General features: G+C 49.3%; 1 protein-coding gene across 1 annotated transcript; it reads right to left on the bottom strand.

The window, feature by feature from the left end:
• Window positions 1-5094: 5094 nt before the first annotated feature.
• Window positions 5095-17294, bottom strand: LOC133339744 (uncharacterized; the record flags this gene model as incomplete). Its single annotated transcript, XM_061547906.1, has 6 exons — window positions 5095-5226; window positions 7091-7140; window positions 10118-10247; window positions 12595-12659; window positions 16416-16520; window positions 17148-17294. Coding segments are annotated over 6 exons (629 nt in total), but the record flags the coding sequence as incomplete, so codon positions are not given.
• Window positions 17295-17793: the final 499 nt, after the last annotated feature.

The raw sequence follows: 17793 nt of genomic DNA on the forward strand, positions 1-17793 counted from the left end.
TGTACTGTATTATAATAGACATACGTTCGGTGTTTTGAAATGCTTTGTGGTTCAACATAAAATAGGAACATGGCTAAACTCATAATTAAGAAGAAATATGAAACATTTGCATGTACTACTGTAATAAATACTGGATAGTAAATGCAACGTAATTTAAAGAAGCATAGAGCAGGAAGCGAATTCGCGTCGCCGGGTTGGTAGCGCAGCGTGCTAACCGTTGCACTACTGCTACCCACACAAACACACACGGGGGCACAACGAGAAAGACAAAGACCCCCCGCATAGCCTTAACAGACTGTTGGGGCAAGTGCTGTTAGCGAGCACCTATGAAGGCCAGAAAGGCACACGAGTGGTTGGGTGGCCAGTACCACGCCAAACCGCCTTTGTCTCTCTAGGGGCGATGTTTTAATGCATTGCAACAGATACTCATTTTAAGCTGAATCGTCCTAGTGGAGGCCTAGGACCGGTTAAAATAATCACGGATGTTGGCCATGAGCTGAAATCGAACTCGGGTAGCCAGGTTGGTAGCGCAGCGCGCTAACCACTACACTATCGCTCCCCCCATACTCACGGGGGCACACGCATGCACGCACACACACAAACACGTGTGCGCTCACATTCACAAACGCTCACAGCGGGTTGCTGTGACTCATTAACATCTCGCGGAGGATCGCTCCCGGTGAACACAAGAGTTCCGCGGTTCAGTTCGCAAGCGCGAGTTCACGTTTACAAGTGGATGTTTTATTAAAGAGTAACGTAAGCTGCTTCGTAAGTGCGGATGTTCGTAAATTGAGGTGTTCATGAGTCGAGGGTGGCCTGTACTTACCAGTCAGTTGTAGAGTACCTCCGATTAGAACGGTTGGATTACGTACAGTGCGAAAGAAGTTAAACATGCATTCATACAGAGAGCATGCTAAGTTTATTGCATAGAAGCAGTGGCACAGTTTAGAGTACAGTATGCAGTCGTATTACAGCACAATCACTATGTGATCACAATGGAGGATGGTGGACGTCTTTCAATCGAGGCTCCCGTTAGCGACGCCACTCGACAGCGTCCTGAAGCTTCCGTTAACAACGGATCTGTGAGAAGGGCATGGCAAGCCATTTCGGTCTGCTTTTGAAAGCAGACCGAAATGGATATGTGGCGCCGTCCTCTGGGGCCCACCATGCGCAGGACGAAGGGTGATGGGCGGGTGCGATGCCAGTACGGTAGGGAGAGGGATGGTCTCAGATGGACTCGACCTTGCCGATGGACACTCGCTATTGGGAGGTGGAATGTCACTTCACTGGGAAGAGGGAGGTGGGAAGGAGCCACAGTTGGGTTTGGTGGAGGAGGTGGAAACGTCCCGACATAAGGACGATTTTGAAGGCAGCTGCGGGAGGGGGGGGGCTCCAAGGGATTTTCCATGCCAAGCTGCTCGGGATGAAAAGCGCATCGCACCACCCCCGACGTGTGTCACCCGTCACACAGGCCAACATAGTGCGATAACCACTGGGCCACCACTCCGCCACGCGGGGTCGCGCAAGCCCTACAAATACCCCTAGATATGGGCGCGTTCACGGAGGTGTCGAGACGCACACACTTCTTCAAGACTATGGACACCACACGACAATTTTTCCAACTGGTTTCATTGCACAGCACCCTCTTAACCACTGAGGTTATTAAGGATTAGCTGGGGCTGCCCGAGAGCGTGCGAGTTTGGAAAGAGCCCTTCCTGCCACTTTCTATTCACTCACTAAGCCGGACGTACTCACTCGTTCTCCATACCTGGCACCACTCGCGTCTCTCGGACGTTGGTGGTCGGCGATGAAGAACCGTACTCCTCGCCTGACATCAGGAATTGGGAACGGTCCTCCCTCCTCCATTTTGCGGTTCTTATAACCTCACATCTAAAGGCTTCGGGGCCCGGGATCTCTGCACAGTGAATTGTGTGCTTACCTGCGTCTGTAAATAATTCCTGCCTCCCATTGTTTTCCTTCTCCCGCCCGGCCGCTTTGCCCCCCCCACTCCCCAGCGCTATCTCTGGGGGGTCACTGAGGCATGAGTGACAAGGGAGGAGCCCCGTAGAAAGAGAGATGGGAGGGGAGGAGCCATGAGGAGGGAGGAGAGCCACTTGGTGGAGAGAAGACACGACTGCTTCAGAGCCACTGTCATTTTAATGGAATACAGCAGAAAAGGGGAGACAGGCAGCGCTGTGGTAACAATAAGAGCAAACTGCGATGGAATCACCGATGCTTGCTGATGTTAGCCAATCAAATAAAACTGTGGCGTGTCATGCAAATATTCTATTCTAAGTATAGCTTGCCAATAAATTGATTGCCAAATGAATCGGATTGCCAATGAATCGACATTTTCAAGCTGGCTACCCAATCAACATTGAGCTGGCTACCGGATCGACTGAGCTGAATTGATATAAATTTAACTTCGATTCACGATTCACAATGACCATATATGGACAAAGACACGCCCCATTAGGCCAACATCGTGTTCTCCTTCCCTGGGTTATGGAAGACCCAACTTATGGAAATTCGACTTCATGGAAATGCTCCCATAAATCATGTAGAAAAAAATAAATAATGTATGCTTAAATGTTTGCATTAGTTGCATAAGTGGAAATAGTGCGGCACGGTAAGGTTGCAAATGAATACAGCGGAGTGAGGCATAAGGTGGGCCCCATATTCCCCAAGGGGAATGCAGTGTTTTGTGCAGTGTCCTGGATAGCACTCTGAGTCACGCCGTTACATTTGTTGTACAGTAGCTGCTACTGCAGGTGGGCAATTAGCGCACACGCCGCTGAGCATATACGGCGGGTGTGCCGGCAGGGCAAGGGTCACGGTAGATAGACCTCGTGGGGAAGCCCCTGGAACCCTCTGGTGGGTTCGAGAAGGGATAGGAGGCGCGGCTCGGGGGAAGCCAAGCTGCGCCGAAGGGAATAAAAGCAGCGGTGAGCGAGCGCTCCGGGCTGCCGGTTCTGGGAGTGGACTCATCTCGTTGTCCCTGTCGTCATCGCTGCCTTCATCACTGTCGTCGTCGCTGCCCTCGTCGCTGCCGCCTTCGCCCGATCATTGGGCGGCCGGACAGTAGTTGGCTGTCTCGGTCGACGCCATCGGTGCAACGTGGACAGGGTCGTGTCTGGACCGGGTCGTGCGGCAGCGTGGTCGCGAGAGAGGGAGCTGGAGACCGGTGCCTCCTGCGACTACCTCGTCTCTGACTGTGTGTGCGATGCACGCCACCCGTACACACACACAAGCCTCGAGCAGAAGGATGAAGGGACCTCCGACACTACACATTGTTACCATGAGTATATTTTCCTTTTGTAGTATTGCGTAATTGTTTTCTATGCTTTGTGGTATTCAAAAACAATTGGGCACAGTACAATATATGTTCCATTAGTTTAATTATGGTTCTTGTTATGGGTAAGTTCAGAGCGTATGTACAGCAACAATGCAGTACTCAGAAAAAACGGTAGGAGAGGCACAACTATTTCCCGACATGGGGTTTTATCTTGAGTTTGGGGAAAATTGTTCAGCTTCCAACATACAGAAAATTCGGGTTACGGATATGTCACGGGAACCTAACCCTTCCGTGACCCAGGCACTGACTGTATATGGAAGGCAAATCTCTGATCGGGTGATTTCGTTGTCTGATTTCGTCTCTCTATTACAGCGCCCATAGGAGCTGCAGCCTGACTCCACGTGGAAACCTGCTCCTTCGCCTGGAAAGAGCGCGGGGGTTTGTTTGCAGTGCTACAAAGAGGATGATCCCGGGTCTGCACGAACTCTGCTGAGCCTGTCGGTTCCGATAAAGTCATGGTTGGGAGTGTGGTTGATGAAGACTATACTCTTACATAGGTGGGGAATGACGTGGTCAAATATTGTGGAGTCAGAAAAAGACAGACACAGGAGCGGGTTTAAAAACATATTTATTGTTTTGTATTATACAGGTGGGAGCACATTGAGCCGTGCATCAGGACCATAGTCATTAAACGCTTTTGGCTTTTGGCTCAGCCATCAAACAAAAGACGGTCACTGCATCACACGCTTTCAGGTGCGCTTCTGCAGCCATCTGGAAAGTTCCGATATTAGGAAGCCGCTGCGAGCTATCCACTTTTAAATCATCATCTAGATCGATAACTCATTTATTTTAAACTGATGTTTGTGCTTAGTTGTCCTTGACCCACACCTCAAATTAGCAAAGTTGGCTACATATGGCGCGAAAGAAGTTCAACATACAGTACGTACATACGGTTAGATATTGAAACACGTAAATACTTTTGGTGAAACAGGATCGATCACCTTGTTTAGTAACTGTGTGGATTTTGAAACGACTACTTAGTTATTTTCTTAATTAATACAAGCGGCGCCATTGCTCTCTATTGTCCGTCATTCTGCCCTTTCACTACTCCCAATGAAAATGTGTATTTTGTTGTACATTTTAATTGAGTAGTGTCTTGGAACAAAAACATAATAAGCCACAAGATGTCATAGTCTATAAATCAGGGTTCGATTGAAAATTTAGCCCATTAAGTGAATGAAAGATTTTCATTTCGGAAGAAAAATTTCCTCATTTAATTTTGATTGCGTACTCAGGAAAGCCTCACTGAGTCTCCGTGCTGTTTTCCGCGAGAGTCCCGCCAAATTTTGGTAGAAGCAGTCGATGTTGCTCGATGCGATCTCAAGTGAGAATGTTTTTTTTGCTGGCCAATTCCAGTCACGTGGCACGTTCCTCTGGCTGGCGAGATGCAAAACTCACCGAGAGGAAACCCAGACAGAGCAGGGGGGGGGCATGCAGAGTCGACAGAGGAAATCACCCAAGTGGGGAATTAAACCCAGACCCTTCCTGCACAAGGCACGCAACTTACCACTGCCACCACTTCACCACCCAGTCTGACCAAATGCACGATATCTCTGGTTTCAGAGTACAATAATCACGTAAACTAGAAGTGTCACAAGTGGATTATAAAGTCATCCAATGACAGAAAATATATATTCGTCTACAAAACTGGGTTATGAGGTTTTACAGAATGCCTTAACAGCTATTTAAATGGGCTCCTCCAGGGCTGCTTAAATAACTGCTTATGGTGGTGGGGTGTTTCACATCTTGGAGAAGTCCGAAGTTCGTCTGGACGGGTGACCGGGCTCCTTGCGTCCCCATTTACCCCGACCCTGGACTCGCGTCGGCTCGAGGCTGTCGTAAAGAACCTCCCTGTGGCCCAGCGCCTCGTACTGTGCAGACACAAAACACCACATTCGCATGGTCAGTAGCAGCAGCTGTCAATGAGACTCGCAGAGAATTACAAGAAATCATTCAGGGTGCATGGCAGACAACGTTGCTGTATCAATACCTTCCACTCCAGCAAGCAAATAGTCCACTCTCAACACCACCACTCAACCTATTCTAACTCCTATTTTATATTGACCAGGTAAGGCCCAATGAGCTGTGTAGCTCTTTTTTAAGAAGCGATCTGTATCACAAATTCATCGTTCAGTCACTCACCCACCCACTCAGTCACACACTCACCCACCCACTCACCTACTGACTCACTTATCCATTCAGTCACTTATCCACTCAGTCACTCACACACCCACTCAGTCACCCACCCACTCCGACATGGTGCTTGACGAAGAGGGTGGGGTGGATTGGGCTCACTGCCCCACCCAGGCTGGGGGGGGGATCCTGTCAGCAGAGAAGTGAAAGTTTACATGGAGGGGGTGGGTGATGGTGGGGACGGTAAGGGTAGAAGATGACTGAGATAGACGAGAAGAAGAGGGGCGGGAGAGAGGTGGGGGATGGGAGGAGGGGAGGATAGCGGCAGGCAGTGCTGGATTAAGGTAGTTCTAGGCCTGTAGTATGTTATAAATGTATCTAAATAAATAAAAAACGTAAATATGAAAAAAACATTTTTAACTTGTATAGTAAAGTAATTGTATTTTTTTCATTTGCTATACAGCCGTATACGACAAATCGCTAACCCAGTCGTTCATAAAAGTTGAAGGTAGTTTAGTACTATAGTAATAGAGCAAGTGCAGAATCACTGAACCGGAATTGATAGTCTGAAAGCTTTTAGCGCGGGGCCCTTGAAAGTGCAGGGCCCGTAGTTTATGTAGCCACTTTTGCTACTAGTGTAGTGGGTCCAAAACGAGGAGAGACGGTTCTTCAGAGGCAACACGTTTATTTAATACAGGGTCCCTTATACAAAGGGGTAACAGTCCCTTTCACCCGATACCTGGGGAGGTACATCCTCCAGGCTATTGTGCCTCTATCACTGGGACCACTTTATATCACAGCCCTCTGGCTAGGGGGACCTAGGGGAGGCTATCTGACCCGACCCAGCCAAGGTCCTCGGGTCCCAGCCACTGGCCCACTCGGTCCCGGCCCTTAGAAGGACGTCGGGTCCGGGGGTTCCCAGGGTCCTATTCTAAGCTGGCTCTTCGGGCCTTCAGCTTGACGACGACTGCCGAACCCGTTCAAGGTTCCGGCTTTTATACCCACTCCAGGGTCTCTCCGCCCCTAGCCACGCCTCCGTTCTGGAACGTTCTAGTGGGCTCTGGAATATCCCCAACCCCTCTATGGGGTCTGGGAACGCTAGTGGCCCAACGGCCCTGTTCATCCCGCCTGGCCTGCATACCACCCCCTGCTGACACATGTCTGCTACTACAGGTAAGTTCCTTCATACAGCATGTCAATGGCACGACACGAGGATAATTCGGCACTGACGGCAGGGAAAGGAAAAGCATAAAAAAAACACGAATAAAATAAAAACTTGTTATTTCACCAGGTAAGGCCCCACTGAGCTGCTGTGTAGCTCTTTTACAGAAGCGACCTGGCCATCACAAATTATTGCAGGTCAAGCAAGTGGCAGATATCATCATCATCACCGTGTGGACATTCATAGCAGCAGCCAGACACTCTAAACGCTTGGTGACGTTGATTCTAAATGTGGAGGGAGAAAAAAACGGATGCCCCTGGAGAAAAATCCACACGACCACGGGTAGAGAGAGAGACATAGACTCCAAATATACAGCAGGCGTTAGGGTCCGGGATCAAACCCACGACCTCCTGCATAGAGTCTAAGAGCCAAACTCTCACCTCGTGCTCAGGAGGAAGATTTTCGTATTGATCAGATGCTTTTCGACCGCCTGTGTGACACAACAACAAATACACAATCACACATCGCCTACTATCGGTAGCAGTGTCACTATGGACATCTTAGCCCACGGGAGAGCGTCACTCGGTACCCCGAGGCCGCATTCATAAGATCAGGGCTCTGTTTTGGATGAGTCAGAATCTCTATGAAGACTGCAGGAGGATGAATCCGACGAGCTGTGAAGCTCTTCACGTGCTGCCCTTGTCCAGCATAGGGGCACGCGGTCGGGAAATTCGCAATGGAAAAAACCGCGACAAACACACGGACGCACACAGCGAACGGCACGAGTGCAACATGAAGAGCATGTGTGGTAAGTCGCAAAATATGAATAAATAAGTAATGAACACGTGACTTGTCATGAGTCTGATTTATCACGCTTGGACAAGGTGACAATCGAAACGACAGAGCCGTCCCAGAGCGCGCACGTGCACACAGACACACAACAACAACATCCGCCATTCGCCACTAAGTGACAGTGACGTCACCACGACGCTTGTGCCAGGCTATGTGCACCTTGAGGCCACGTGAAGTGTCGAACGCCCGCTGTCAGGAGGTCACGGGGCAGACCCAGATGCCACAGGTCGACTGACTGAGAACACTGGCTGATGCACCACCTGTGCCCCCTACTGTGCAAACTTGCTGTGCTTTAGCCACCCGGCGCTCCGCTCGTTGTTGTGAGTGTCGCTCCTCCGCCCTCCGTTGTTGCTGGAGGGCGACTGCCTCCAACTGCCCAGTAGTGTCCTTCACAAGCCTCCTCCACAGAGGCCGATCTTGACACCACTAGTACCAGTCATCGGCAATTCCACTCAGCTCCACATCCACCTGTACCACATCACTCCATCTCTTCTCGAGCCTGTGCCGTGCCCGTTTAGCCCCCTCAATCCGGCCGAACAAAAGCTGTTTAGGCATGCGGTGGCTGGGCATGCGGACTACATGACCCAGCCAACGCAGCCTTGCAAGCCACAGGAGCTCACCGATGGGACTTTGTCCACATCTTTCAAGGATTTGTGAGCTCCTCACACAATCCAGCTTGGTTAAACCCAGGATGGATCGTAGGCAGGCCAGCCTAAATGTTTCTAACTGGCGAAGATGCTCCATTAGGGGAGGTCTACGTTTTACAAGCGTAGATAAGGGAGGGAATGATTGTGGCCAAGAAGACCTGAAGCTTCGTGCGGAGCGATAGACCAGGTAACTTCCATACAGCATTACAAAGACAATGATAAAGATCCCCTGTATAGCCTTAACAGACTGTAGGGGCAAGTGCTGTTAGCGAGCACCTATGAAGGCCAGAACGGTACACGAGGGGGTGGGTGGCCAGCACCACGCCCGACCGCCTTTGTCTCCCCAGTGGCGATGTTTACACACCACTCCAGGTACTCATTTGAGGCTGAGTCGACCTAGGGGAGGCCCGGGACCGGTTCAGATAATCGTCACTGGTGTTGGCCGTGAGCGGGAATCGAACCCGGGTGGCCGGGTTCGTAGCGCATCGCGCTAAACGCTACACTACAGCTCCCCACTGACACAGACACACACACGTGCACACCAAGCGATAGCAAACCACACAGGAGTGGCGGCGCCTCAATAGAATGGCACCTTAACATTCATTATTGGTCAACTTCGATGCAAAGTTTGCGCAGCACGACGCGCGATCGAAGTGCTACGTGGACTCCACCACGAGGGTTTAATTCGCAACAAATCCAAATGGGGCGAGCGAAAATCTGACAATGGCCTGGGTCGTTTCCAAGGGGGCGCACAGGGCTATGGCTGGCAGGGCTATGGCTGGCTGGGGTATGCCACAGCATTGTGTGATGCATAGCAGGCCCAGTAGGTCACTACAGGGGCTTGGAATCGTTACGAATTTATCTGCGGTCTACCATGGACCAAGCACCATTAACGTTCCTGGCTATCCATATCATTAGAGCAGTGCAAAGTTGCGTGATCCAAAGCATCACATAGATACCCCATAGCATCACATGTGTAGTGAGTTCGACTGAATCACAGACGGAGATGTGGAGCCAACACGTTTATGTAACTCCAACACAGGAGGTAACTACCCCTCAACAGAATAAAAACCTATGGTTGTGACCACCAGTCCTGGTCCGTGCTGGTCGGTAGCTAATATGGACCAGGACTGGTGGTCATCCCATAGGTTTTCCTGGTCCGTAGCTACTACGGATCAGGACCACAGCTCAGGTCCAGGTCCACTTTTTCGAGACTCACTGATCGGATAATGTAGAATGTAGTCGAAGGTTTCTAACGGATGAACCACCACCCCCGGTTCCTCTGGGGACCCGGCTCATATTATCTGCAGCGTGGCTGGCTTTGCCCTTGGCCACGACCACCTTCCAGAATCCTCGGGCAGGATCTGGATGCTAACTACGTGACCACCCCTAGCCCCCACTTGGGCCCCTTTGTCGACTTAACTCGTCACGTGTCCTCTCGTGTCAACCAGAGTGCCATGTCCTGTAGGGTTGGCACTGCATGCCAAGCGTGGTGCCATCTAGCGCTATCAATCAGCACTCAACGAGCCCCTCTAGGGCCGGTACTACACCAAGACTCTTGTGGTATCCGCGATGTCGTTACACTGCACGCCGTGCCTCTCTAGGGCCGGCACTGCACAGTGACATCCCGCAATGTCAATACACATTGATACCCATAGCTTCACATAGAGACCCCAAAACATCACACACAGACACCTTAGCATCACATAGAGATCCATAACTTCATATAGAGACCCATAGCTTCACACAGAGACTCATAGTTTCACAAATATACTCATAGCATCACACAGACACACATATAGCTTCAGATAGAGACCTATAGCTTCACACAAAGACTTATAGCATTACATAGAGACAGATAGCTTCACATCGGACCAATAGCTTTACATCATTTTTCCGTGTGTCAGATCCTGCAGAAGACATCGGTATTTCTAGACGGGAAATCGGATCCCCTCAGTCTTGGCTCACCCCTTGGATGGTGGACTCGAGTCGCTCCCTGCCCGCGCCAGGGTCGAGTCTTGGAGGAGAAGTTTGTTGTTTGAACCTGCGACGGATCCAGGCTGTCGTAGACGTTCTCCCTCTGTCCCAGCGCCTCGTACTGCGCCACCTACGGACATCGCGCACTCGGTCAAACCGGGCGGCTCTGGTGGGCGTTAGCACAAGTGGCAACGCTCGTGCCTAGCTTGCAGCAACAAGTGTCGGGGTACGTAAGTGAGTGCGTTTGTCTGTATGTGTGGTGTGGTGTGAGCGATCAGTAGCGTTGTGGTTATCGCGCCACGCTACGAACCTGGCAACCTGAACTGTGACAATTTTCTGAACTAGTCCTGGGCCTCCCCGAGGTCGACTCAGCCTCAAAGGAGTTCCTGGTGTGGTGTGTAAAAACATCGCCACTGGGGAGACAAAGGTGGCCGGGCGTTGTGCTGGCCACCCACCCCCTCGTGTCTCGTTATCCAGTGTTCATAGCTGCTTGCTAATATCACTCTGCACTTTAAGTAGTGTGAGGTGAGTGCACGAGTTCGTCTGCGCGACGATGTGCTAGTGGAGTTTGCATATTCTCCCCTGTCCCTGAAAAAAAAGAAATCTGGGCATGTGGAGTTTTTGCGTGGGAAGTTGGTGAGCTTTAAAACCATGACGCATGCACTTGCTATGGCCGCATTGGGTATGCAGCACAGAACTCATCATAAATGCTGGCTAATGGAAGAGCCATTCCAGCCCGTTGACACTAAGAAGCAGGCCCACTCCCGTCGTCTACAACATCTGGTGTCCAAAAATCAGGAGGCTTACCGCAGACTTCGCCCGGAGGTGCCGGAGAGCCGTGCGGTTGCTGCGAGCATGGGTGGTGAATCTAGATTTGAAGTTTTCGTGACTGAAGGGATCCATACACTTTGGTTCTTTTGGTAAAGTCACGTAGGAATAAAATAAAATAAATTAAATCACGACGTTTTGGGCGCAACACAACCTACCCCACAATCCCCTCTCTATCTCTCCTGCCTGGCTCCTCCCCCCTCTCTTACCTAGAAAGCCTCGTCACAGCAGCCATTTTGCCCACTTCAGCAATTGTTTCTTGCTGTGGTTGTCCCACTTGATGATGGACGCTTGTGTTGCGATCGAAACGTCGTGATATTTTTATTCACTTGATTTTAATTTTCATTATTCTTTTCTATCTATCTACGTGACTTGACCAAAAGGACCAAACAAGGGACGGCTCCCTATTGGTCAATCATATTATGTGAATGACCTGATGATTTCTCCAGACCCTTTACAGAAGTTGGAAATGCTGCTGAAGCTTGAGCCTATTACTAGATATGGGGGGCCCAGTCTCACAAAGACAAAACACCTGAATGGGTATTTTATATCATAAGATTGTCCTATCCCTTCACTCCTCATGAGCGATGGGGTAGTTGTAAAGAGAGTGGAGACGTTTCCGTATTTGGGCAGTGTGGTTATGACCAGCTAAGGTTTTACAGCTGAGGTTTTGTTCCGAATCAGTCAAGTGGCATTGTCTTGTCATCAACTGCATAGCGTTATTTGAAAGCTACCTGGTCTGTCACTCCACGCGAAGCTTCGGGTCTTCTTGGCCACAGTCATGCCCTCCCTTCTGTATGCTTGAAAAACGTGGAGTCCTCCAAAGGAACATCTGCGCTAGTTTTAAACATTCAGGCTGGCCTGCCAACGATCTATCCTGGGTTTAACCAGGCTGGATTGTTAAGAGCTCAAAAATTCTCGAAATATCCTGGCACAGTCCCATCAGTGAGATCCTCTGGCAGGCAAAGCTTTATTGGCTGGGTCATGTAGCCCGCATGACCAGCCGCCACATTCCCAAGCAGCTTCTGTTTAACTGGATAGAGCGGTCTAAACGGGTTCGGCATGGGCTAGAGAAGAGATGGAGTGTTGTGGTACAGGAGGACGTGGAGCTGAGTGGACTTGCCAATGACTGGTACCAGCCGGTGTCAAGATCGGCCTCTGTGGAAGATGCTCATGAAGGACTCTACTACTGGGCAGTTAGAGGCAGTTGCCCTCCATCAACAACGGAGGGCAGAGAAGCAATGCTCACAACAATGAGCGGAGCGACAGGTGGCTTAAACACAGCAAGTTGGCATAGTAGGGGGCAAAGGTGGTGCATCGACCAGTCATCTCGTTCGCCAAAACCCATGGCACCTGGTTGTGTCCCGTGACCTGCCCAACGAAGGCCGGCGACTCCACACTTAAATTCCTATATAAGGTGGTGAGGAGATGTGAATTCCCTCGCCTGGTATGCAGGAGGTCGTGCGTTCGATCCATGTTTAGAGTATCTGGCTGCTGCTATGAATTTCAACCTGATGATGGCATCAGCCACTTTGTTGAAGTGTCATGCATGGCCAAGTGGCTTCTGAAAAAGAGCTACATAGCTCAGTGGGGCCTTACCTGATACAAAAAAATAGTTTATAGTTTAATAGCTGAATCACCTCATCCTCAGGAGGAGGTGGTGGTGATGGTGATGAATCTTCTTGAGCAGCTTCCTGTCGCCTCCCTGTTTAACACAAACGCAATCACACATCGCTAATGGGTGACATAGATAAATGTAGATATTTATCTCAAGGGCGCGCCACTGAATCTTAAAAACTCGTTATCATATTAGAGACACGCTGTCTACGATGAAGAGTGGATTGTATTTTAATGCACCTTTCAAGCGCACATCAATGTGGTGATTTCTGCACTGTGCACTGAACCCAGCGTCTTGTGTTGAGATCTGCATCACGTCTAACATCGGTGGCATTTAGAAACTCAACTTTTGGATCATTTGGCTGCTGCTAAAAAAATTGTGCACTTGAAAATCCACTTCATAAGCTGTCATTTGTGATAGCCAGGGGGTCGCTTCTGAAACCGAGCTAATGGCTCACTGGCCTTTACTTGGTAGAATAACAAATTTTAGTTTTAAGTGGTACCCTAACCAAATCAGTTCTGGGGCCCACTCCTCAAATTAACTGACACACTGACGATCATGGAGAGGTATCGTCAACCAACTCCCACGACTGATAGCGTGGCAAGCCCTTCATCCAGACATGGATTGATGCGTCCGTTGAATTGTCACGATTATTGATTATACGGAGTCATCAAAGCGGCATGTATCAACAAGTCTGTTGCCTTCCCGCCCACGTTATTTCGACTGAAACTTCGCCTCCCACCCAAGCTGCCTGCGTCTGCCCCGCCCAATGACGTTCCCGTCGTTAAAGCGTCAACTGTCAAACATCAGCACGCATCTGGCGTCTATCGCCTCCATATCCCACTAGAAAAAAAGTCACCTATCCACAAACAGCGGCCGAGTCTACCTCATTCCGTCTGTCTACCCGCAGTGACCACACCTTCTTCCTTTAGTGAAACCGGTTGACATGGCCCGTGACACCCGGTTATAGATAGGGCCCAGTGGTAGTGCCTTCGTCACCTGTTGCAGAGGTTCGCCTTAGTCAGTACTGCGGGCACCACGGTAACTGGGAGATCTTAACTCCCTCGGCAGGTATACAGGACGTTGTGGGTTCGATGCCGACCCTGACGCATGCTGTGTATATTTTGATTTTCATCTCTTTCCCCATGGTCACGAGTATTTCTCTTCGAGTCCTCCGTTGTTTTATTCCATATTTAGAATCAATGGCACGCGTTGAGAGAGTTATTTGGCTGCTTCTCTCCATTTCCACGTTATATCAGCCATCCGCTACGTTGAGCAGCTATCGTTTGTGACAGCCAGGTCCACTTCTGAAAAAGAGCTACATAGCTCCGTGGAGCCTTAACTTGTTAAGAAATAAGTAATACTAAAAATACTTTTTTTAAACACGCTTTAATGAAATGTACCATACGAGTAATGGCAGAACTCCACGACTCCAGAAAGTGGCCCTGAAGCTTGCCATAACGCAAGGGACCGTGGTGATTTACAGCCAACGTCAGTTGAGCGTGGACAATTAGACCTAAGCCGAAACATAACATATACAAATATTGCTTACAACTATATATTTTATTTTTTAATGATAAAATATAGTATTGTCATCAGTATGACAAATGTATACCAAGTTTGCAGTCGATACGACATTGGGAAGTGGGTTAAAATTGAGTTACAAGATTTGAGGATACGTCAACAACAGAGTGAGTTAATAAAAAGCGTGTAAAAGAATGTTTTAAAATGTTTTTATGATAGAATATACTGTAGTATTGTCATCAGTATGACATAAGTATACCAAGTTTTCAGTCGATACCACATTGGGAAGTGGGAAAAATTTAGTTACAAGATTTGAGGATACGACAACAGAGTGAGTTAAATAAAAGCGTGTAATAATAATAAAAAATAATACTCCAGGTGTATTCACCGTGACGTACTACACGCCGTGGGCTTCACGGCAGATGCAGAGTAATAGCGCTAGCTGTTGATGGAAAGTGGTAACTGCAGCGTATGGCAGTACACACGTCAGCAGGCGACAGCATACACGGTAGTGGGTGGTGTGTGTAGGGTCCTGAGTGTGTAGTGTGTATAGTAGTGTGTGTAGTAAGGCCGTAATTATAATATATATTGGGGGGGGGGACACATTCCCCCCCCCCATATTCAAATATGCTCAAAATGTCCCCCCTCAATATATTGCTATCAAAAATAATTGCTATGCTATGTAAATAAAAACAACAATTTTCTAGACCTTGGCCACAATATCTGGACTTGTCTTGATATACATCAATGCGTAGATTTCTGTTAATATGATTGTGGTTATGGTTGTACTTTATTAATCCCTAATCTCTGCCATTACATACAATGAAACAAGAAATGGTAAAACAGTTAAAACAGAGCAATGTAATACAATACCCTATTAAACATGATTGTAAAAAAGATAATAAAAAGTCCATCCCATGTGTCAGTGATTTGTTTTTATATTTTAGGCAGCAAATTGTTGACTCCATGGCTACGGCCTTGGTGTGTAGTGTAGTATGTAGTGTGCGTATTGTGTATAGTGTATTTATTGTGCAGTGTATGTGTGTAGTGTGTATAGTCTGTGTTTAGTGTTTGGTGTTGTGTCCAATGTGTGGTGTGTGTAGTGTTAGTGTGTATTGTGTGTAGTGTATGTTTTGAGTAGTGTATGTGTGAGACCAGGAAAAACACGGGGCAGAGATGATCTCCCAAGCAAAATGCTGAGAAATGATGATGTTTCTGCGCAGACTGCCCTACATGACATGCATGGGTTCCGCAGGAAATGAAAGGATGCTCTGGTGGTCCCCTTCTGTAAGAAGGGGGACCGTACGACTGTAGGGGCATCTCACTCCATGCCAGGACCTTTCCCGGCACAACATCGCCTTGCTAGGCACCCTGAGGAGAGGCTTGCATAGCCTCAATGTGGTGTCAGGCCAGGGCGGCCTTGCACAGATGCCATATTTTTGTCTGTCTGCTACAGCGTAGGTGTAGGGTATTAAAACAGGACCTACACCTCTGCTTTATGAACCTGGTCAAGGCTTATGATACCATCAGTATGCCTGGGCTGTGGGTTGTTCTTCGTGCTTTTAGAGTACCTGACTCTCTGCTCACGATCATTAAGGACCTTTATGATGGTAGGCAGGCCCGGTTTTCGACCACGTAGTTCGAGAAGCCTTCCATGGCTGTACTTAGGAATCTCCATCTGGTAGAGGTGGAATGGGAGGCTGATTTATGCCAGGGTGCGGTCAAGGAATTCCTCTGTTTTGGTAAACCATGTTACGTATGCTGATGATGCGGTGATTGCTGCTCAGTCAGAGGAGCAGTTGGAGGCGCTGCTTTTAGCCCCATCAAAAATGAGCACCTGCATGGGTATTTTGTGCGATCAAACACTCCACTCCATCTACTCCCCATTGGTGAGGGTGCGGTTGTGACGAAAGTGGAGAGTTTTCCATACCTGGGCAGTGTGCGTATAACCAGCTCCGGGAGTGGTTATGTCGTGGTTACTTTACTTTGACATCGCCACTGGGGAGATAAAGACGGCTGGGCGTGGTGCTGGCCACCCACTACGTGTGCCGTGCCGGCCTTCATATGTGCTCGCTAACAGCACTTCCCCCAAAGGTCTGTTACAGGCTATACGGGGAAATCGTTGTCTTTTTACTGCATGTGTAGGTCTAGGTCGACTCAGCCTCAAATGAGTACCTGGTGCCGTGTGTAAACATCGCCACTGGGGGAGACAAAGGCAGCTGAGGAACGGTGCTGGCCACCCTTCCTCTGTGTGTGCCACAGTGCCGGCCTTCATAGGCGCTGCTGCTACTCACTACGAACAACAATTGCCCCTATCACCTTTGTGGCGGTGGTAAATGATGAGGCATGCGATCACGATGAGCATCAGGATGATGAGAACAGGGGACCAGTAGATGTAGTGCTGAGTACTCGGGCCATCATCCCCTATGAAGACAAACAAGATGTCCAAACACGAAACAGAAACCTTTTACAAGTCATCAAGTCACTGCATTAACCACACGCAGTAATTGCGGTGATCATTAAAAAAAAACACGCTCTGGTAATATACAATACATTGTCTTTGAAACTGATTGGTCTGGTGCGGTGTGTAAACATCGGCACTGGGGGTGACAAAAGCAGCCAGGCGTGGTGCTGGCCACCCGCCCCCATCGTGTGCCAAAGTGCCGGCCTTCATAGGTGCTACTCGCGAACAGAACTTGCCCCTACAGTCTGTTAGAGGCTATACGAAGCTTTGTTAGCGTGTGTGTGAAGGCGTGAGTGGAGGGGGGTGTAGTGTAGTAGCGGTTAGCACTGCCCTGCGCGAGACCCGAGTTAGACTCCCACTCACGACATATAAAGGGCCCGAAAATGTCGAACTGGTCCCTGCATCCTCCCCCCTAGGTCGACTCAGCCTCGAATGGTCACGGTCTCCGTACCGGGCACCGCTGCAATCACCGTCAGGACGTCGCTCCTCTTCGTCGTCGTATTTGCCCCGTCCACTTTGTTGTTGACCTCACAGGCGACCGCGTCGCCATGACGAGCGTCGTGCAGGGTCCACGTCTCCGTGTGGACCCCGGTCGCTGTGAGGTTCCCCCCTGAGCTCGCGCCCCCTGAGCCACGTAGTAGATGGGAGAGAGCCCTGGTGCACGACGCAGCGCAGAGACAGGGAGCCTCCTGCCACGGGGTGACGGGGGAAGACCTCGGGCTTGGACACGGCCTCTGAGACACACGGACACAGAGAGAGATGTGGAGATTACTAAGTGTTCAAGTGTCGTCTATAGTGTAGTGTACAGTATTGTATAGTGTAGTGTATAGTGTAGTGTATAGTGTAGTGTGTTGTATAGTGTAGTGTATTGTGTATATAGTGTAGTGTATAGTGCAGTATATAGTAGTATTTAGTGTAATGGGTTCAACTGAGTTTCAGACGTAGACTTGGAGGCAACACATTTATTAAAGTCCAACACACGGGGTAACTTTCCCTTTGCAGAATAACAACCTATGGTGGTGACACGAGGTTAACTACACTAGTTACAACATAACTGTTACTACGGACCTGGACCAACAGCTTGGGGTCGGGTACACGTGTTGGAGACTCGTTGAACGGAGAACATAGACGAAGGTTTCTTCCAGGATGAACAACAACCCTGGTCCCTCTCGGGACGGCTTATTTCTCTCCGGCGTGGCCTGCTCCGCCCTTGGCCACGATCACCTTCTAGAA

Source organism: Lethenteron reissneri, unplaced genomic scaffold, assembly GCF_015708825.2.
Source record: "Lethenteron reissneri isolate LAM-NWPU_2019-01 unplaced genomic scaffold, ASM1570882v1 scaffold_215, whole genome shotgun sequence".
In the NCBI taxonomy this organism is placed as follows: domain Eukaryota; kingdom Metazoa; phylum Chordata; class Hyperoartia; order Petromyzontiformes; family Petromyzontidae; genus Lethenteron; species Lethenteron reissneri.